Source organism: Alosa pseudoharengus, unplaced genomic scaffold (assembly GCF_046254945.1).
Source record: "Alosa pseudoharengus isolate Yale_2024_CS ecotype anadromous, Long Island Sound unplaced genomic scaffold, YU_APseudo_1.1 YU_APseudo_1.1_scf_21, whole genome shotgun sequence".
Classification (NCBI taxonomy): Eukaryota; Metazoa; Chordata; class Actinopteri; order Clupeiformes; family Clupeidae; genus Alosa; species Alosa pseudoharengus.
In genome coordinates this window covers 27,734,679-27,748,643 of record NW_027468674.1, presented here as the reverse complement: position 1 = coordinate 27,748,643, position 13,965 = coordinate 27,734,679, and the positions used below count along the sequence as shown (strand labels likewise).

General features: G+C 39.1%; 2 protein-coding genes across 3 annotated transcripts; both read right to left on the bottom strand.

Annotated features, from left to right (window-relative positions):
- Positions 1–5: 5 nt before the first annotated feature.
- On the bottom strand, positions 6–3,391 carry aqp8a.1 (aquaporin 8a, tandem duplicate 1). Its single transcript, XM_076298999.1, has 5 exons — positions 3,104–3,391; positions 2,354–2,480; positions 923–1,137; positions 492–626; positions 6–341 (listed from the first exon to the last, which is right to left on the bottom strand). The coding sequence occupies exons 1-5, from the start codon at positions 3,364–3,366 to the stop codon at positions 299–301; spliced, it is 783 nt and encodes a 260-aa protein (XP_076155114.1). The 5' UTR covers positions 3,367–3,391; the 3' UTR covers positions 6–298.
- Positions 3,392–5,757: 2,366 nt separating this feature from the next.
- On the bottom strand, positions 5,758–13,867 carry lcmt1 (leucine carboxyl methyltransferase 1). 2 transcript variants are annotated; one of them, XM_076298425.1, is made up of 12 exons: positions 13,838–13,867; positions 13,464–13,568; positions 13,091–13,182; positions 12,782–12,903; positions 12,473–12,549; positions 11,393–11,454; positions 11,188–11,290; positions 8,847–8,967; positions 7,782–7,883; positions 6,821–6,912; positions 6,521–6,618; positions 5,758–6,291 (listed from the first exon to the last, which is right to left on the bottom strand). In XM_076298425.1, the coding sequence occupies exons 1-12, from the start codon at positions 13,849–13,851 to the stop codon at positions 6,269–6,271; spliced, it is 1,011 nt and encodes a 336-aa protein (XP_076154540.1). In that variant the 5' UTR covers positions 13,852–13,867; the 3' UTR covers positions 5,758–6,268. The 2 variants fall into 2 exon arrangements, with proteins under 2 accessions (XP_076154540.1, XP_076154541.1); XM_076298426.1 differs by lacking the exon at positions 13,838–13,867 and adding an exon at positions 13,665–13,831.
- Between the last annotated feature and the right edge of the window lie 98 nt (positions 13,868–13,965).

Below are 13,965 nucleotides of genomic sequence, written 5' to 3'. Positions count from 1 at the left end.
TACATTTAAAGTTATTTTCAAAACAAAATGTAACACTGATGTCTCAAGTGCAACCAGTAACATGTTGGCAAATAGCACATAGCAAATTGTACTGACAGCACAGGCAACAGATACCTTACCAAGGCCTTGGTCACCTATCTGCTTAAATCATCAAGGTAATATCTAACATAGTCATAGCCTACTCTAGGCGTCCGTATAAAAAATGCAATATAAAAAAGAATTTATTCTAATATCATACACTGTTTTTTCAAAGATTACATCTCAGATAGCCAAATAGTAAATCCAGGTTCCATCTGAATTATTTCAAAATAAGACGTGTTTTCTGGTCACCCATCAGCAATCTAGGAAGCAAAACAATGAAAAGAGAACATGAGACAAACATTTGCCATCAATATCTGCTCCCGTATGTTACATGCATTTAATAAAGACATGCATTACTTAGTTACCCAAAATGTTATGCGTAAAACAGTAGGCATGTGCCTCTATCCTACCTTACAAAAGAGACAGTCAAAAGAGCTCCCGCCAGCGGTCCGACCCAGTAAATCCAGTGATAGGTCCAGTAGTTTGCTGCTACAGCTGGACCTAAAGCTCGGGCTGGATTCATACAAGCTCCAGAAACTGCTCCTCTAAAGAAGGATGACGTATATTTTGTTATAGGCCTATAGTTACAAGTGCCTCAAACAAATAAAAAAAGAACATCAGAGCAGACAACTGCGTAAGATTGTAACTATTGGGCAATTGCGTTTGCATCAGTCAGCACAACACCACAATGAATCAACGTGACAGACGTGCTCACACGGAGAGCTATTTTAGTACAGTATAAAGTCTAAGTGTCATCTAAGGTATAGGTGCACATTAGGACATTAGCCTACAACTCTATTTGAAGCTCCAGCGCCCCCTTGAGGACTTGGAAATTACTTACCCAGCGAGGATATTGGCAGTCACCGTCAGACCTATGCAGAACGGAGCGAGGGGACTCCGCGTCCTCTTATTTATAGCGCCCATGCAGACCACCAAGGTCAGGATTAAAGTCATTAACATCTCAGCGACAGTTGCCCTTCCGATGGTTGCGTTGGTCTGAACTGCGTTGAACGCGGCTCCGGTAGCAAACTGAAAACTCTCATCAGGAAATATTAACTGAAGAGAACAAGAAGATATCTCATTACCTTGGGAACAGATCATTTTTGCGATGACAAAACAGGATTAAAACTTTGGTTATGGCGCAGATTGTCAGGGATTTTACGCGATTTTAAGCTCTCTTCACTACCGCCAACTGCCCATTCCCTGTAAAAAAAAAAAAAACCTGCCTCAAACAAAAACGAACCCCTGCGTGGAATTTCTCTGACCTAGCCTATAAGGAAGGGGTGAGCTACCTCTCTGGCGTCTCGTTTGGTCCTTGGTTGAAGTGTTAGCCTGGGAATACCCATACGACCTTTCCGCAAATTGGGATCTGCTCTGCAGGTCAGTCTGACCAAGAGGCCATTGAAGCCCATTTCCAATGGGCACGCATACAATCGCTAATCGGCATGGAGTGCATTTTTTGGGAATTGAGTAAAGAACGGCATTTAAAACTTCGTTTAGGCCTACAAGATTGCTAAACGTTTGAAACCAATTGGTAAAAGTTTACTGTGCCAATTTAAGTTTAATTTTACTGCTAGTTACGCCCCTGATGGAAGTCATAAGTCAATGAACCTTTTCCAGACCCACTCCTAACAATTGTGAAGGTCTGGGTATTCCCAGGCTAATATAATGTAGCCTATGGGGGTTTTCTTTTTGCACAAAACCGTCTGCTAATAAATGGAAACATAAACACAAACAAACGCGACTTCCTGCGAAATCCCATACTGCGTCTATAAAGGGTTTAGTAGGTTAACCTGACCATATGTGCGACGTTTATAACAGCGAATAGTTTACCAACATTCAAACCCGACCTGAGAAATACCGACACGTCTGTATCAAAAATTAAAACGTATACTTAAAACGTACATTTGTACGTTTATGTGATTGGTGTAACTAGTTGATGGTTGTCTCAACACAGCAGATACGCCCCGTTATAGCCCAGAGAGACAATAGCCTATTTATTAATTGGCAGGTGGATATAACGGGAGACCTATGAGATAGACCTATGGCTAGATCTGCTTGAAAATTTAATCATCATTCCATAACAGTTCTCTGGAAACATATAGATCAATGTTATGAAGGGATAAGGCCATATAAACATAAAAACATAATCTTGTTGTGTTGCTACATACAGGTAAGAAAATGTACCAGCATCTTTGAGGTCACAAATGCATGAACTTATAAAAAATCATATTGAATTGGAACCTAAAAGTAGTTTAACCATTTTGTTTACCTTAGCTAAGGCAGCTCCAATCATCCCTCCACATAGCTGAACAATGATGTAAGGTGCCAGCAGGATCACCTCCAGCCCCCCGACCAGGTAGACACTCACAGACACAGCTGGGTTGAAGTGCCCACCACTACAAAAACACATCCATTAGGGAGATAATGAGCAGGTGTGTATTGGACCTTATATCACATAATGTCAGAGACTGTACACATAAAGGGACATTATCCTGACAGGGAAGGCACAGTTCCTGAGGTAAATAACATTATGAACAGACATCTTTAGCTAAATAAATGACACATGTCAGGGCATCACCTAACAAGTCAGTTTAAATTTAGAGCTGTCAACACCAGATTATTTATTAATATAGCACATTGCTAAGAATTGCTTAAAAACAATGTACTGTATCTACATTAAGAATAACAACACTGACATGGTAAAGTACATTGATGACATTAATGGTTGAGTAGTTTTTACAGTAGAAAGGGGGTGACAACATCTAAAAAACATGATACCATTAAACAATTTTAATAATGAAAAACAACAACAGATAAAGCACCAATCTTATACTACATGCTATATATAGTATGTACGGTACTGTAGCCGCCTGAGTTACTTCAAATCACATAAAGTTGTTCATTTAGACAGATAGATAGATAGATAAATAGATAGATAGGTAGATACTTTATTGATCCCCAAGGGGAAATTCAAGGAAACTGGGATAAAGAAGCAATCATGGCCAATTGTTTTTCCTACCTGATCTCCCCAAAGATAGCAATGGCAATGGCGAGTGCCAGGCCATGTGCCAGCGCAGGCTGGACGCTGCCACTGATGCCTGCATTCCCAATAACAGAGCAGCAGCCTGCAAAGATGAACAGAGTTGAGCCCAGCAGCTCCGCCAGACAGGGCTGGACATAGCGCTCAAAAATGCCCACAACGTTATTCCTTCCTCTGGCCGTGTCCTCAGCCTCCGTACTGGCCATGTCAAAGATCTCCGTCTTAGACTCGGTTACAGACATGTTGTCCTGCTGCAGGTGTTGCTGGGCTCATGGACGAGAGTCAGACTGAGGCAGATACCGGGGGGGCAGTGCTGATAAAGGTCCACCAGAGGGGGGAGGAGGGGGCAGTTTTGGATGGAGGGTGGCAGGAGTGGTCTGTTCCCATGATGTTTGACCCAAACCGTTATACACTATTGGTCATTGCAACAGCGAGCAGTGGGGCAGCAGAGTATGAAGTGCAACAACAAGTGAGATAACTCATGAGAGATAGCTTATCGTCTTATTTATGACTTATTAAATAGATATGGTATCATCACATTTTATGTTACACTCTGAGAGACAATTGAAGCAATACAGCCAACAAGTATTTATGACCCATAATTAACACCCTTATGTAAGGTAAATTCCATGAGCTACATCAAAATACAAGATAACTATATTAAACAAGTTAGAGGTTAGATGCCACACCATACTAAGAGCACAGTACTCAACACAGTTCTGATATCGCTTACATATTTTGGTTTGTTTAGGCTTCCTTTCACTACTGTTGTATACAATATACAATATATGACTAAAGGAGACCTTGGCAGGTCAGTATCCTTTCAAGAGAAAGACTCCCCCTGCACTAGGGCAGCATCTGCCAATCAGGAAGTCTGGGTCTGTGAGGTTTACTACAGAAGGAGACTCAAACATTTCCTCTGCTGTGTCTGGCCTGTGCTCTACAATGGCCTCAATTCCTGTCGTATGCATGCAAATCCCTCCAAGCAATTGAAATGATTTTAAAGCATGCATGTTGCCACACGCAAAGGACATATGGCCACATTTGACCTCATCAATAGTATCATCCATTAGCTATAGTAGTTCATACTGAATAGTCATTATATACATTGAGAGACCTACATAGAGTATATGTTATATGTCCCTTATTAAAGCAACACCAAAGCACTTTTCCTCTGTCACACGCACGCTATTTGTTTATCCAGCACTGGCTTTGGAAATAGATAAATAGATAAATAGATAAATAGATAGATAGATACTTTATTGATCCCCAAAGGGAAATTCAAGCTATAAAATGACTATGTCCACAGACAATCATGTTGCATGATTTTATGAAAGTATGATGTATCAGAGTCAAATTTGTAGTTTCTTATGTCTCATTCCATCAAACTACAGATCCGCTACCCGATCTGGCAAACTTGCATAATGCGGTTATAGCTGTTAGAGGGTCGCAAAGCGAATGCAGAAGTGCCGTTCACCCTGTTACGAGTTGATGAACCACTGAAATGATTTTGGAAACATTATTTTAAGGTACACAAAACTCTTTGGTGTTGCTTTAAGTGTGATTTGAGCCTGTTCCAAATAGTTTAAAATGAAACTACATTAATAAAATAATAATAATAATAACAATATATGTATGTGTATATATATATATATATATATGTGTGTGTCGTTGTCTCTGTACCTGTACTCTGCACAATGACAATAAAGTTGAATCTAATCTAAATTATTATTATTATTATTATATCAATGTTAATTAATATCAATTATTGAATAACTTTAATTCCACACCCACAATACAACTCACAGAGCATATCCCCCACCTTGTCCTCACTCTGCAGGTCACCAGGGTAGTGAATTGATTCTGTCCCATGGAGCCTGGAGCTCTGCTCTGCTATTTTGTTAATGCACAGACTGTCATACAGTATGAAAGGAAATCAATTTACTGGCCTGGACTTGACTCTGACAGTAGACTCAACATTTGATGAATGATTGTAATGGAAATGTAAATAGTTTTAGTGTAGAAACAAGGCCACATTTTGACATCCTATAAAGACAATGAGAATGTAAAAACTTTTAAAAATCAAGTTAGAGGGGGAAGGGTGTGTGACAGCCTGTCATTTATAGCTGATAGAACAAGATGCCTTAATGCTCATAATGTCCATTATTACAATATGATTCCAGTTCAAGAATTGTTAAGAATATAATCATTACATTATGTAAGAGTAGCGTATGAATGACCACACACAACTGGAAAATCCATTGTAGACTACACTGTAGATAGTGATTACAAAAACGTAAGAGTTAAGGGAGTGACTCGATCATTGTTTAGGATAACCCAGACAACGAAATATAAATGAATGCAATACAAGATATGCTTGCATTTATCTTAGTTGTATTTATCTGAGTATTTCATGTATGTACGTGCTAGCATCACACATTGTTTATTATAATTTAACTTATTAATGCATGTTACGTTGGTAAGACTAAGAATGTAGCCATATTACTATGCAACACACAAGCAAACTTGTAGTTTGCTTACATAATTGAAGCAGTTTATGTATATTATGAATTTTACAGAGAGCATACTTTTAAAAATGTTTGGGGCAGTGAGGGAAGATATCAGTAATTCCATTCATGCTTTTATCAATACTTTAATTTAGCAATGGTAGTTATTCTCAACCATATCAAAATGTATCCACAGAATAGCAATACCATGCAGTAAAATATACAAGAAAATTAGAGCATTAGACAATCAAATAATTTAAGCAACACTGGATGTCTGGAAATATATAGTGCTTTCTAGATAACACAAACACTACAAATAAATAACATTATAAAAACACGTGCCTGAAATTGTCTCAAAATGAGTTAGTAATGATGATTGCTTTAATCTGAGATATGGTTGGATCCAATCTCATTCAACATGAAAATAACACCAAAATTCATGGGTGTGGAAGACAAAAGCCACATAAAAAAAAAAAAAGAAAAGAAGATGAAGAAAATGACTAAACTGCTGATGTGGTGGTTTCCGTGTTTTATCATCGCCGGATTGAGAGGAAACCCATTGTTCAGATGACCTCACACTTCATCCCATCCAGCATGGGTGTGTGGCACTTTGAGACATCTACAAGGCCGCCGGTCATCAGAACGCAACCTGGGAGAGCCCTGGCAGAAAAAGCGAAGGGTCACATCTGAATAAGTAATTGGCAATAAGGAAACGGATGGCCACACTGTGACGCCATCAGAACAATAGTTCAAACACAGTGCAGATTGTTAGATGGCTTTGCTGGGCAGCCCTTGGTAGCGCATTTAACACGCAGTTTCCACTTGCCAGGCATTAATTACATAAGGCAGTGCAGGCTGCCAGCATTCTGTCATTGGGCCTGAGCCTCACCTAGCCTGAGCTTGTCCTTGGACGCCCAGCAGATGCAGTAGTGTTGAAGAAGCTGCTGGAGCAGTTCCCTCTCGTCCAAAAACTCCAGACGCTCGATTCTAAACATGCAAATATATATAAAAAATTATAAAACACACAATGGCACCTTCATATGTAACCACAAAGCAAAGATGTAGAACAAAACTGTTATGCACAATGATAAAGGATGAAAATGTGAAGAAAGAAAACTATAGTCTTCCAGATGCTGTGACAGAATATTTGTCCATTGGTTGGCCTTTTGACCGGTACTCTCTGCTGTACCTGGCTATGTCGTCCTGTGGCAAAAGGCTGTAGACCGTCATCATATCCAGAGCGTCAGCGTTCTCCCATCCATTTGACAGAAAGCGGTCCTTCTGCAAAAGGGCACATTCATGCCAATAACAAAAATTTAATAACATTCAATGGAAAAGGGACTGTTTGGAAAGACGCACAAAACACACAAAAAAGCACTAGTTATCATATTCACCAGTCATCTATTATTTAAAAAAAAAACCCTCAAAGACTAAATAGAAAATGTAACTCTTGGAAAGATCTGATAGATGGAGAGATATGTGAGCGATTCCAGTTCAGCAGTGTGCTAAACAAACTGAGTACACAATTACAGGATGCGTCAGACGGACCCCCGGCCCCCAATCCCCCAGAGCCTTGCGTGAGACTCTATGCAGGTGCTGCAAACACAGAGCTAGACTCCACTCGGCTCTTTCACAATCATAAAGTCACACGAAACTCCTCTTCAGAAACGGTGAAAGTCCAGGTTCAGTTTCCACTGCGGTGAGCTTTGCGAGGACAAATATTGCCATTACGCAGTGTAGATGGACACAGAAAATGCAGTGTCAAAACCTGGTGTAAATTTCATTTGACACCACAGCGTAATTTCAGTGTAGTTTCACTGTAGTCACAGCAGTAAAGGCCACTCTCTCTTCACAGTGAGTTCCAAAAATAAATTCTACGAGTTCTTCTATGTTTAAATATCAACACGAAAGACTGAGAAACTCAATATCTACAGGGAGTCACCAAACACTGCCTGTTTCGCTATCAGCTGTAATGGCTTCAGTACTTTGGTAAAATATGTGCTTAAAAAGACTTTAAAGGCTGAGAACATACACATGAAATGCACATTAAAAGTCCATTGGGTGACACTGAAATACAAAACATGGGCAAGGATTTGATAACATTCCTGGTCGGCGTTTAGGTTTTCATCTGCCACCGGTGGGTATCTCACCTGTGAGTCCAGAGACTGGCACACCTCAACTCCAGCAAGAGTGCACTGGCGCCTCAGCAGGTTCTCAACCATCACCTGGCCAAAGCGGTCGGCCATATTCACCTAAACAGAGCGGTGAGTTTAGCATCACATCAACCAGACAGCAACATATTTGTTACATTGAAGCGCTTTGGGTTGCACCCGTTATATAGGAAATGTGCTATATACAGTTGCACTCATGAGTTTACATACCCTGTACACACATGCTAAAGTTGACTAAAAGAGGAATAAAAAGGAATTTCTTTTGGAAATTGAGGAAAAATCCAACCTTTAAGGACACCAATTGCAATTAAAATAGCCCAATATCATCACATACCCTTCACCATATCTCACAATTGGCATAAGGTACTTTCCATAAGATCATCTCTCAATGCAAATCAAACCAGCTATTAGGCTAACTGAGATAAAACCATGCCAATCTCTAGGTATGGTGAAGGGTATGTGATGATGTGGGGCTATTTTAATTCCAAAGGCCAAGGGAACTTTATCAGGATGCATAGTAGATAGATAGATACTTTACTGATCCCCAGGGGGAAATTCAAGGTCTCAGTAGCAATTAGTGGTATTCTGGATCCATGAAATAACTGGCCTTTAAAAAAAAAAAAAATCCCCCCATGGGAATTTAACATAGGGGTATGTATACTTATGAGCCCCTGTATTTTAAGGAAGAACATTTATTTATTTATGATACATTATTCATTCACAAAGAAAATTGGTGGCCTTAAAGGCTGGATTTTTCATCATTTGTTTAATTGAGGCATTAAGATCAATTTCCAAAAGATGACTTGTTATTCCTTCTTTTTAGTCAACTTTATAAACATATGAGTGCAACTGTAAATAAAATACTTACTTAACACCATTGTAATATCAGATATATATAGTTTTGCACACATTCTCCTGACTTGGTCAATATCTTGATCAGGCACATTTTACACACAGACACCTTTCGTGGCGACAACATTTTTCTATTGAAAGACAAAAAATGTTTCAACAGATTCTAGCACAGGACATGAGGATTGTTCTGACCTGTTCGTAGTTGACGAACATGGCTGTGTGGAATGTGTCTGCCACCCAGTGCACCAGCTTGTTGGAGTGCTGAGGAGTCATGTACACCAGCACACACTCCGACAGGAACAGTGTAGGTAATCTGCAGGAGACAGGTGAAGAGGAGGACATGTATATAACATCAAGAGGAGAAGACAGTAACATGACACAGTACCTCCTCAACATACTGAGCAATCCAATAGACAATTTTAATGGCAGGATATTCTTCACATATGCGTGCACATGCACACATGCACACACGCGCACACACACACAAAACAGAGAGCTTTTTTGAGTGAGACCTTTGAGTGATTGAATTCTATTCATAACATGACATCATGATATATCAACCTCGAGTTTCATGAAGTCTATTACCTGCCCTACACTCCCCAAGGTTACATAGGCAATCCTATGCCTTTTGAGCACGCAGTGGCATTCACAGAGCAATGCAATCTACAGTATACCGACTATAAGGCAGTGTACCATTAAAATGATTTTGTAGCTGTTACTGTAAAATTCAGACCAATTATCATCCAAAAATGGACCAAAAAATACCAAACTTTAACTGAGTAACTACTGAACTCTCCCTAATGTGTTCTGTTTACCTAATCAGTTTTCAACATACTTATTTGTGTCTGTAGTAGAATATACAGATAAACAGTTAGTACAGCGCAAAATTAATAAAAAAAAAAAATAGTCTTCAAGAGTTTATTACTGGAGCTTTGCATCAGCAATTAACAGGACGTATGCCATGGTGTAATGCTATCTTTTGCATCTAGAAATTCAATGGGGTTAATAATCTCCACACTCCTATTAGGTCAATAAATACCACAGGCCATATAAGATAAATCTTATATTTGAAGGTCAAACAGTTCATAGTCTCATTTTCCCATGTGTACTGTATCTACCCTGGTTTAAATGTACACGTACACTGAACATGTACACAACAACATGCAAAGGTAAATACCCGGCACCTGAAACAAAGCTTGGAAAACGGACTGGTCCTCACAGGAAGCATCGAAACAAAACAGGCATGTGGCCTCTTCCTAGTCTCATCAGGGCATATGAAAGGCAACGTCTGACGCACAAGAGCTAACTTCACAGCATTCCCACAAGATTCATTGTCGTCAGTGGGAACTGATCATCAAACAATGAGCAGAGCCATATCATAAACGCCGACCTGGCACACATTTGAAATCCGCCTGCCAAGCCCACCATCCATAGCACATCCTGCATCCTGAATGGCCAGTAGGCTGTACCCTGGTTATTCTAGATATACAAATCGTCCACTAGATGCAACTGGACAAAAGCTACTGTGGGAGCAATATTTAACACTTTTGATTATGAAGAGAAACTATTTTATTTAAGGTGTCCAACTGACACAACATACTTTGAAACATTGGAGACTGCACGTGTTATCGAGCTACACATATTTATGGGGTGATATGAACTTCAAACCAACACAGAACTGTTTTACTTATCCTCTGTTTCACAGAAAAAAAGACAAACAATGTTGATGTAGTCTGAGGATGTTGTGATACTGCTGCCCACAATTCCCAATTAAGGTTTCCAAATATTCCAAATAGGTGCGCTACTATGTATGTGGACTCAAGGAGACCCAAGGAGATAAGGCAATGCTGTCTTTGAAAAATCTCATGATTTACTAGCATGGCTGATGAAAATTGAAATAAAAAATGAATACTTAACATCACTACATGTCTGTCTGCTTTGATGTAATGTATCAGTAGTGGCACCTGAAACAGCAACTTGCTAAACTTAACTAGCTGCAATATTGAACAAAGCTGGCCAGCATAATTAGCTGCAATATTGAGCAACAGCCAAAGAGAGATCCAATGATGCAGCTCCACAGCTTTTTGGAGGCAGAGTAAAAATCTCAACAAAATGCCTTGTAGGGTAACCTGGCTTGGTGTCGCTTCCCTACCCCATTGTGACACATAAAATGTGGCTTTTTACACATACATGGGCATTACCAGCAATTGTTTTAATAGTCATCCCTGGAAATTGACCTTGCACTTAGCAAAACCATATTATCCATATGAAACAGGAACCGAATATAAAATGTCTGCCAAAGTCAATATCCATATCATGCCAAACTGCTGGAAAAAAATGGCTGGATATTCAAAAGAGGAAGCTTGCACGCTACCTTTTCCAAATAACCTTCCAATGCCGGTAAACGATTATTAAGACCTAACAGTAAATGTAATGGGTGTGTGAGTGTTATTCAAAGCCACGATCTTCATCATCGTTAATGTAATTATGTCCTTTTTTCTACTACTCTATTTGGATGTTGGGTTGAACTTACTCAACATTCATTTGAAATTTCTTCAGCTTCTCCTCTAGGTTTGGAAGGTCCCTTAGATCGGTGCCGATGATGCAATATCTGTCAGAGTCCAGGCTGTGGCCATCTATAAGAGCACATCAAGCATAAAATACTGTTGTGTGAAGGTCTCATTATGAGTAACGCATGGCCCTTGCAATATCAAGTCTGAAGAGCTGAAGTTATTTACCAAACAGAAGAGAGTCAGTTGAGTGAGTCTCAATAAGAGGTTTGGATAAAGGTGGTTTAGTCCTGGGAAGAAAACAGATAGAATGATTAGATTCTAATATACAAAAATGATGCTTTCCTACCTATTTTTAAGGTTACTGTGGAGGTCAGAAGTTAAAGCAACACCAAAGAGTTTTTGTACCTTAAAATAATGTTTACAAAATTGTTTCAGTGGTTCATCAACTCGTAACAGGGTGAATGACACTTCTGCATTTGCTTCGCGGCCCTCTATCGGCTACAACCGCACTATGTAAGTTTGCCAGATTGGGTAGCGGATCTGTAGTTTGATAGAATGATACATAAGAAGCTACAAATTTGACTTGCTTCTGATGTCGCAATACATCATACATATAAAATCATGCAACATACTCTATCGTGTCTTTGGACATTGTTATTTGCAAAGCCGGTGCTTGATAAACAAATAGTGTGCATGCGACAGAGGAAAAGTGCTTTAGTGTTGCTTTATGTTGCATATTTAGTCACTGAAATAGCAAAAACCAAATGCATTTATTTCTATAGACTTCAAAGGTTCTTCTTAAGCTAGTTATATTATGTACTGTATGGAGATGGAATACACTGCCTATACCAAGAAAATAAAGATGGCAGAAAATGGTCATGTTTACATACAGTTTTTATTATCATGTTTGTCCAAATGAAATAAGGAAATCATCTATCAGCACATACTGTTATTCCACACAGTATGTCTTAAAAGACCTTTGTTCAAATGTAATTGTAGGAAATAGGAATCAATAGGAAAAACTAGGAAAAACTGTTAATTGCAAGGCAAAATAAATCTTTGCTTTTTGTGGGGAATGATTACCATGCTACATGCTTTCTAATGCTATTCTTTCTGCCAAAGAATAATTTCTTATGAACCGTACATTACATAAATGCATGTGTTGCCCCCTACAGGTAGATAGAAACTATCCCATGACAATCTGGAAGTGTAGTTGCTGTACCTTATAAAATAAAGGTTAAATGAAACATTTCACACACTGTTTAAGACCATAGCATACCAGAAATATAACAGCTTAAAACTTACTTGATGTTGTGTATTTTCCTAGCTACAATCATTGGGAAATCAACTTCAAAATACTTTTTTGGCATCATGTTCATACCCTTAGGAAACAAACAGACACAGAAAGACAACAACACAGGAATGAGCAGGAATAAATAAGCAGAACAATCTTACAGTATTCTTATTTTTTGTATTTCCGTTTGCAGTGAAAAGCAGCTAAATCCTATACAATTACAGTAATAACATTTCATTTGGTTTTATTGATGCCAGCACACCATCTCAAATCTGATATTCTTCAAACCTCCCATTGCTCAACCCATCAATGTTCATTACCTTTAATCTCCAGAAGGTGGTGTCTAGCCCTGCACCAAGATTCACCACCTGACAGTTGCAATCGGTTTTCCTGAGAAAAGCATCCAGCAGGTGGTTCATTCCATGAACTCGGGCATAATAACCTAGAAAAGACGTATTTGGGACATATAAACACAGAGACTGACTAGGGCACTAAACTCTTTTATCACTCTCTCTCTCTTACAAACAGATGTCTTGTATAATAAGCATGGTTGGATGGAGTATAAGGTAATCAAAGTGATATCTGTTTCAATGCTGCTGCAAATGAACCACATGTAAGACAATACTTGCCTCTGTTGATCTCAGGGGCTTTTCGTTCACCTGTCGTCCTCACAAAATACTGGATATAAGGATCTGACCAGTAGCCTCTACTAGTTGCAAATCTGAAAGCCATAATAAAGGACCATACAGGAACTCGTTCAGAAAGTACATAAGGCGAGTTGACACTGCGTGCATATGTCACTGCAAATAACAAGACTGCTGTTGTGGAAACATTTCTTGTTTTTGCAGATTTCAGATATGAAGTACTAACATCATCCTGTGCTGTAAGCAACAATAACCGAGTACGTAATTGAGTAACGGTCATGGAAACACGCTCATTTTGAGTGTTGCAAATCAGGTAACGTTAATTAACGTTATAGCTCGAGCAAGATTTCTGTGCTACCTTTTACATGTTGATGCGTCATCGCAAGTTGTCCTAACTGCTTCATCTGCAGTGTCGGAATCTGTGAAAGGTTGCCGAGATGCCATGTGCTCATGCGGTGTAAGTCTTGAGTAAATTTGCAGAAAATGTTAACGTTTCAGATCGCTAAATACTTATTGTTACATATCGTATATCGTAATGTTAGCTAACTCTGCAACTCACTCTGTGACCAGCAGTTAGCCGCTGTCTGAAATGCAACGGTATCAAACTCTGGACTGACTCACATCAATATAAAGTGCAATATTTTATTTCATTTATCAAAGAAGATTTAAAAACAAGAGAAGCATTCTTGAACAGACACAAATAAAAACTAATCAAGAACAAATCAACCCTACTGCAAGCTGCACATCACATGTACACATCCGCTTCCTGTGACTTCCCACAATGCAAAGCATGTGGCCGTGTTCTTAAAGTCAGCGTGAGAAAAAACATTGCCTTTAAAGTGAGAGGCTTTAAATAGCAC

Bases quoted from the DNA above. Each gene is read 5' to 3' on its own strand.
- aqp8a.1 (XM_076298999.1), bottom strand. From the start codon at position 3,366: ATGTCTGTAACCGAGTCTAAGACGGAGATCTTTGACATGGCCAGTACG. The intron at 627-922 runs GTAAGTAATTTC...ATCCTTCTTTAG, and splicing joins ACTGCCAATATCCTCGCTGG to AGGAGCAGTTTCTGGAGCTT. The intron at 342-491 runs GTAGGATAGAGG...TTTGCTTCCTAG, and splicing joins TTGACTGTCTCTTTTGTAAG to ATTGCTGATGGGTGACCAGA.
- lcmt1 (XM_076298425.1), bottom strand. The intron at 11,291-11,392 runs GTAAATAACTTC...GTGCTCTTATAG, and splicing joins AACTGACTCTCTTCTGTTTG to ATGGCCACAGCCTGGACTCT. The intron at 7,884-8,846 runs GTCAGAACAATC...CGCTCTGTTTAG, and splicing joins TGTTCGTCAACTACGAACAG to GTGAATATGGCCGACCGCTT.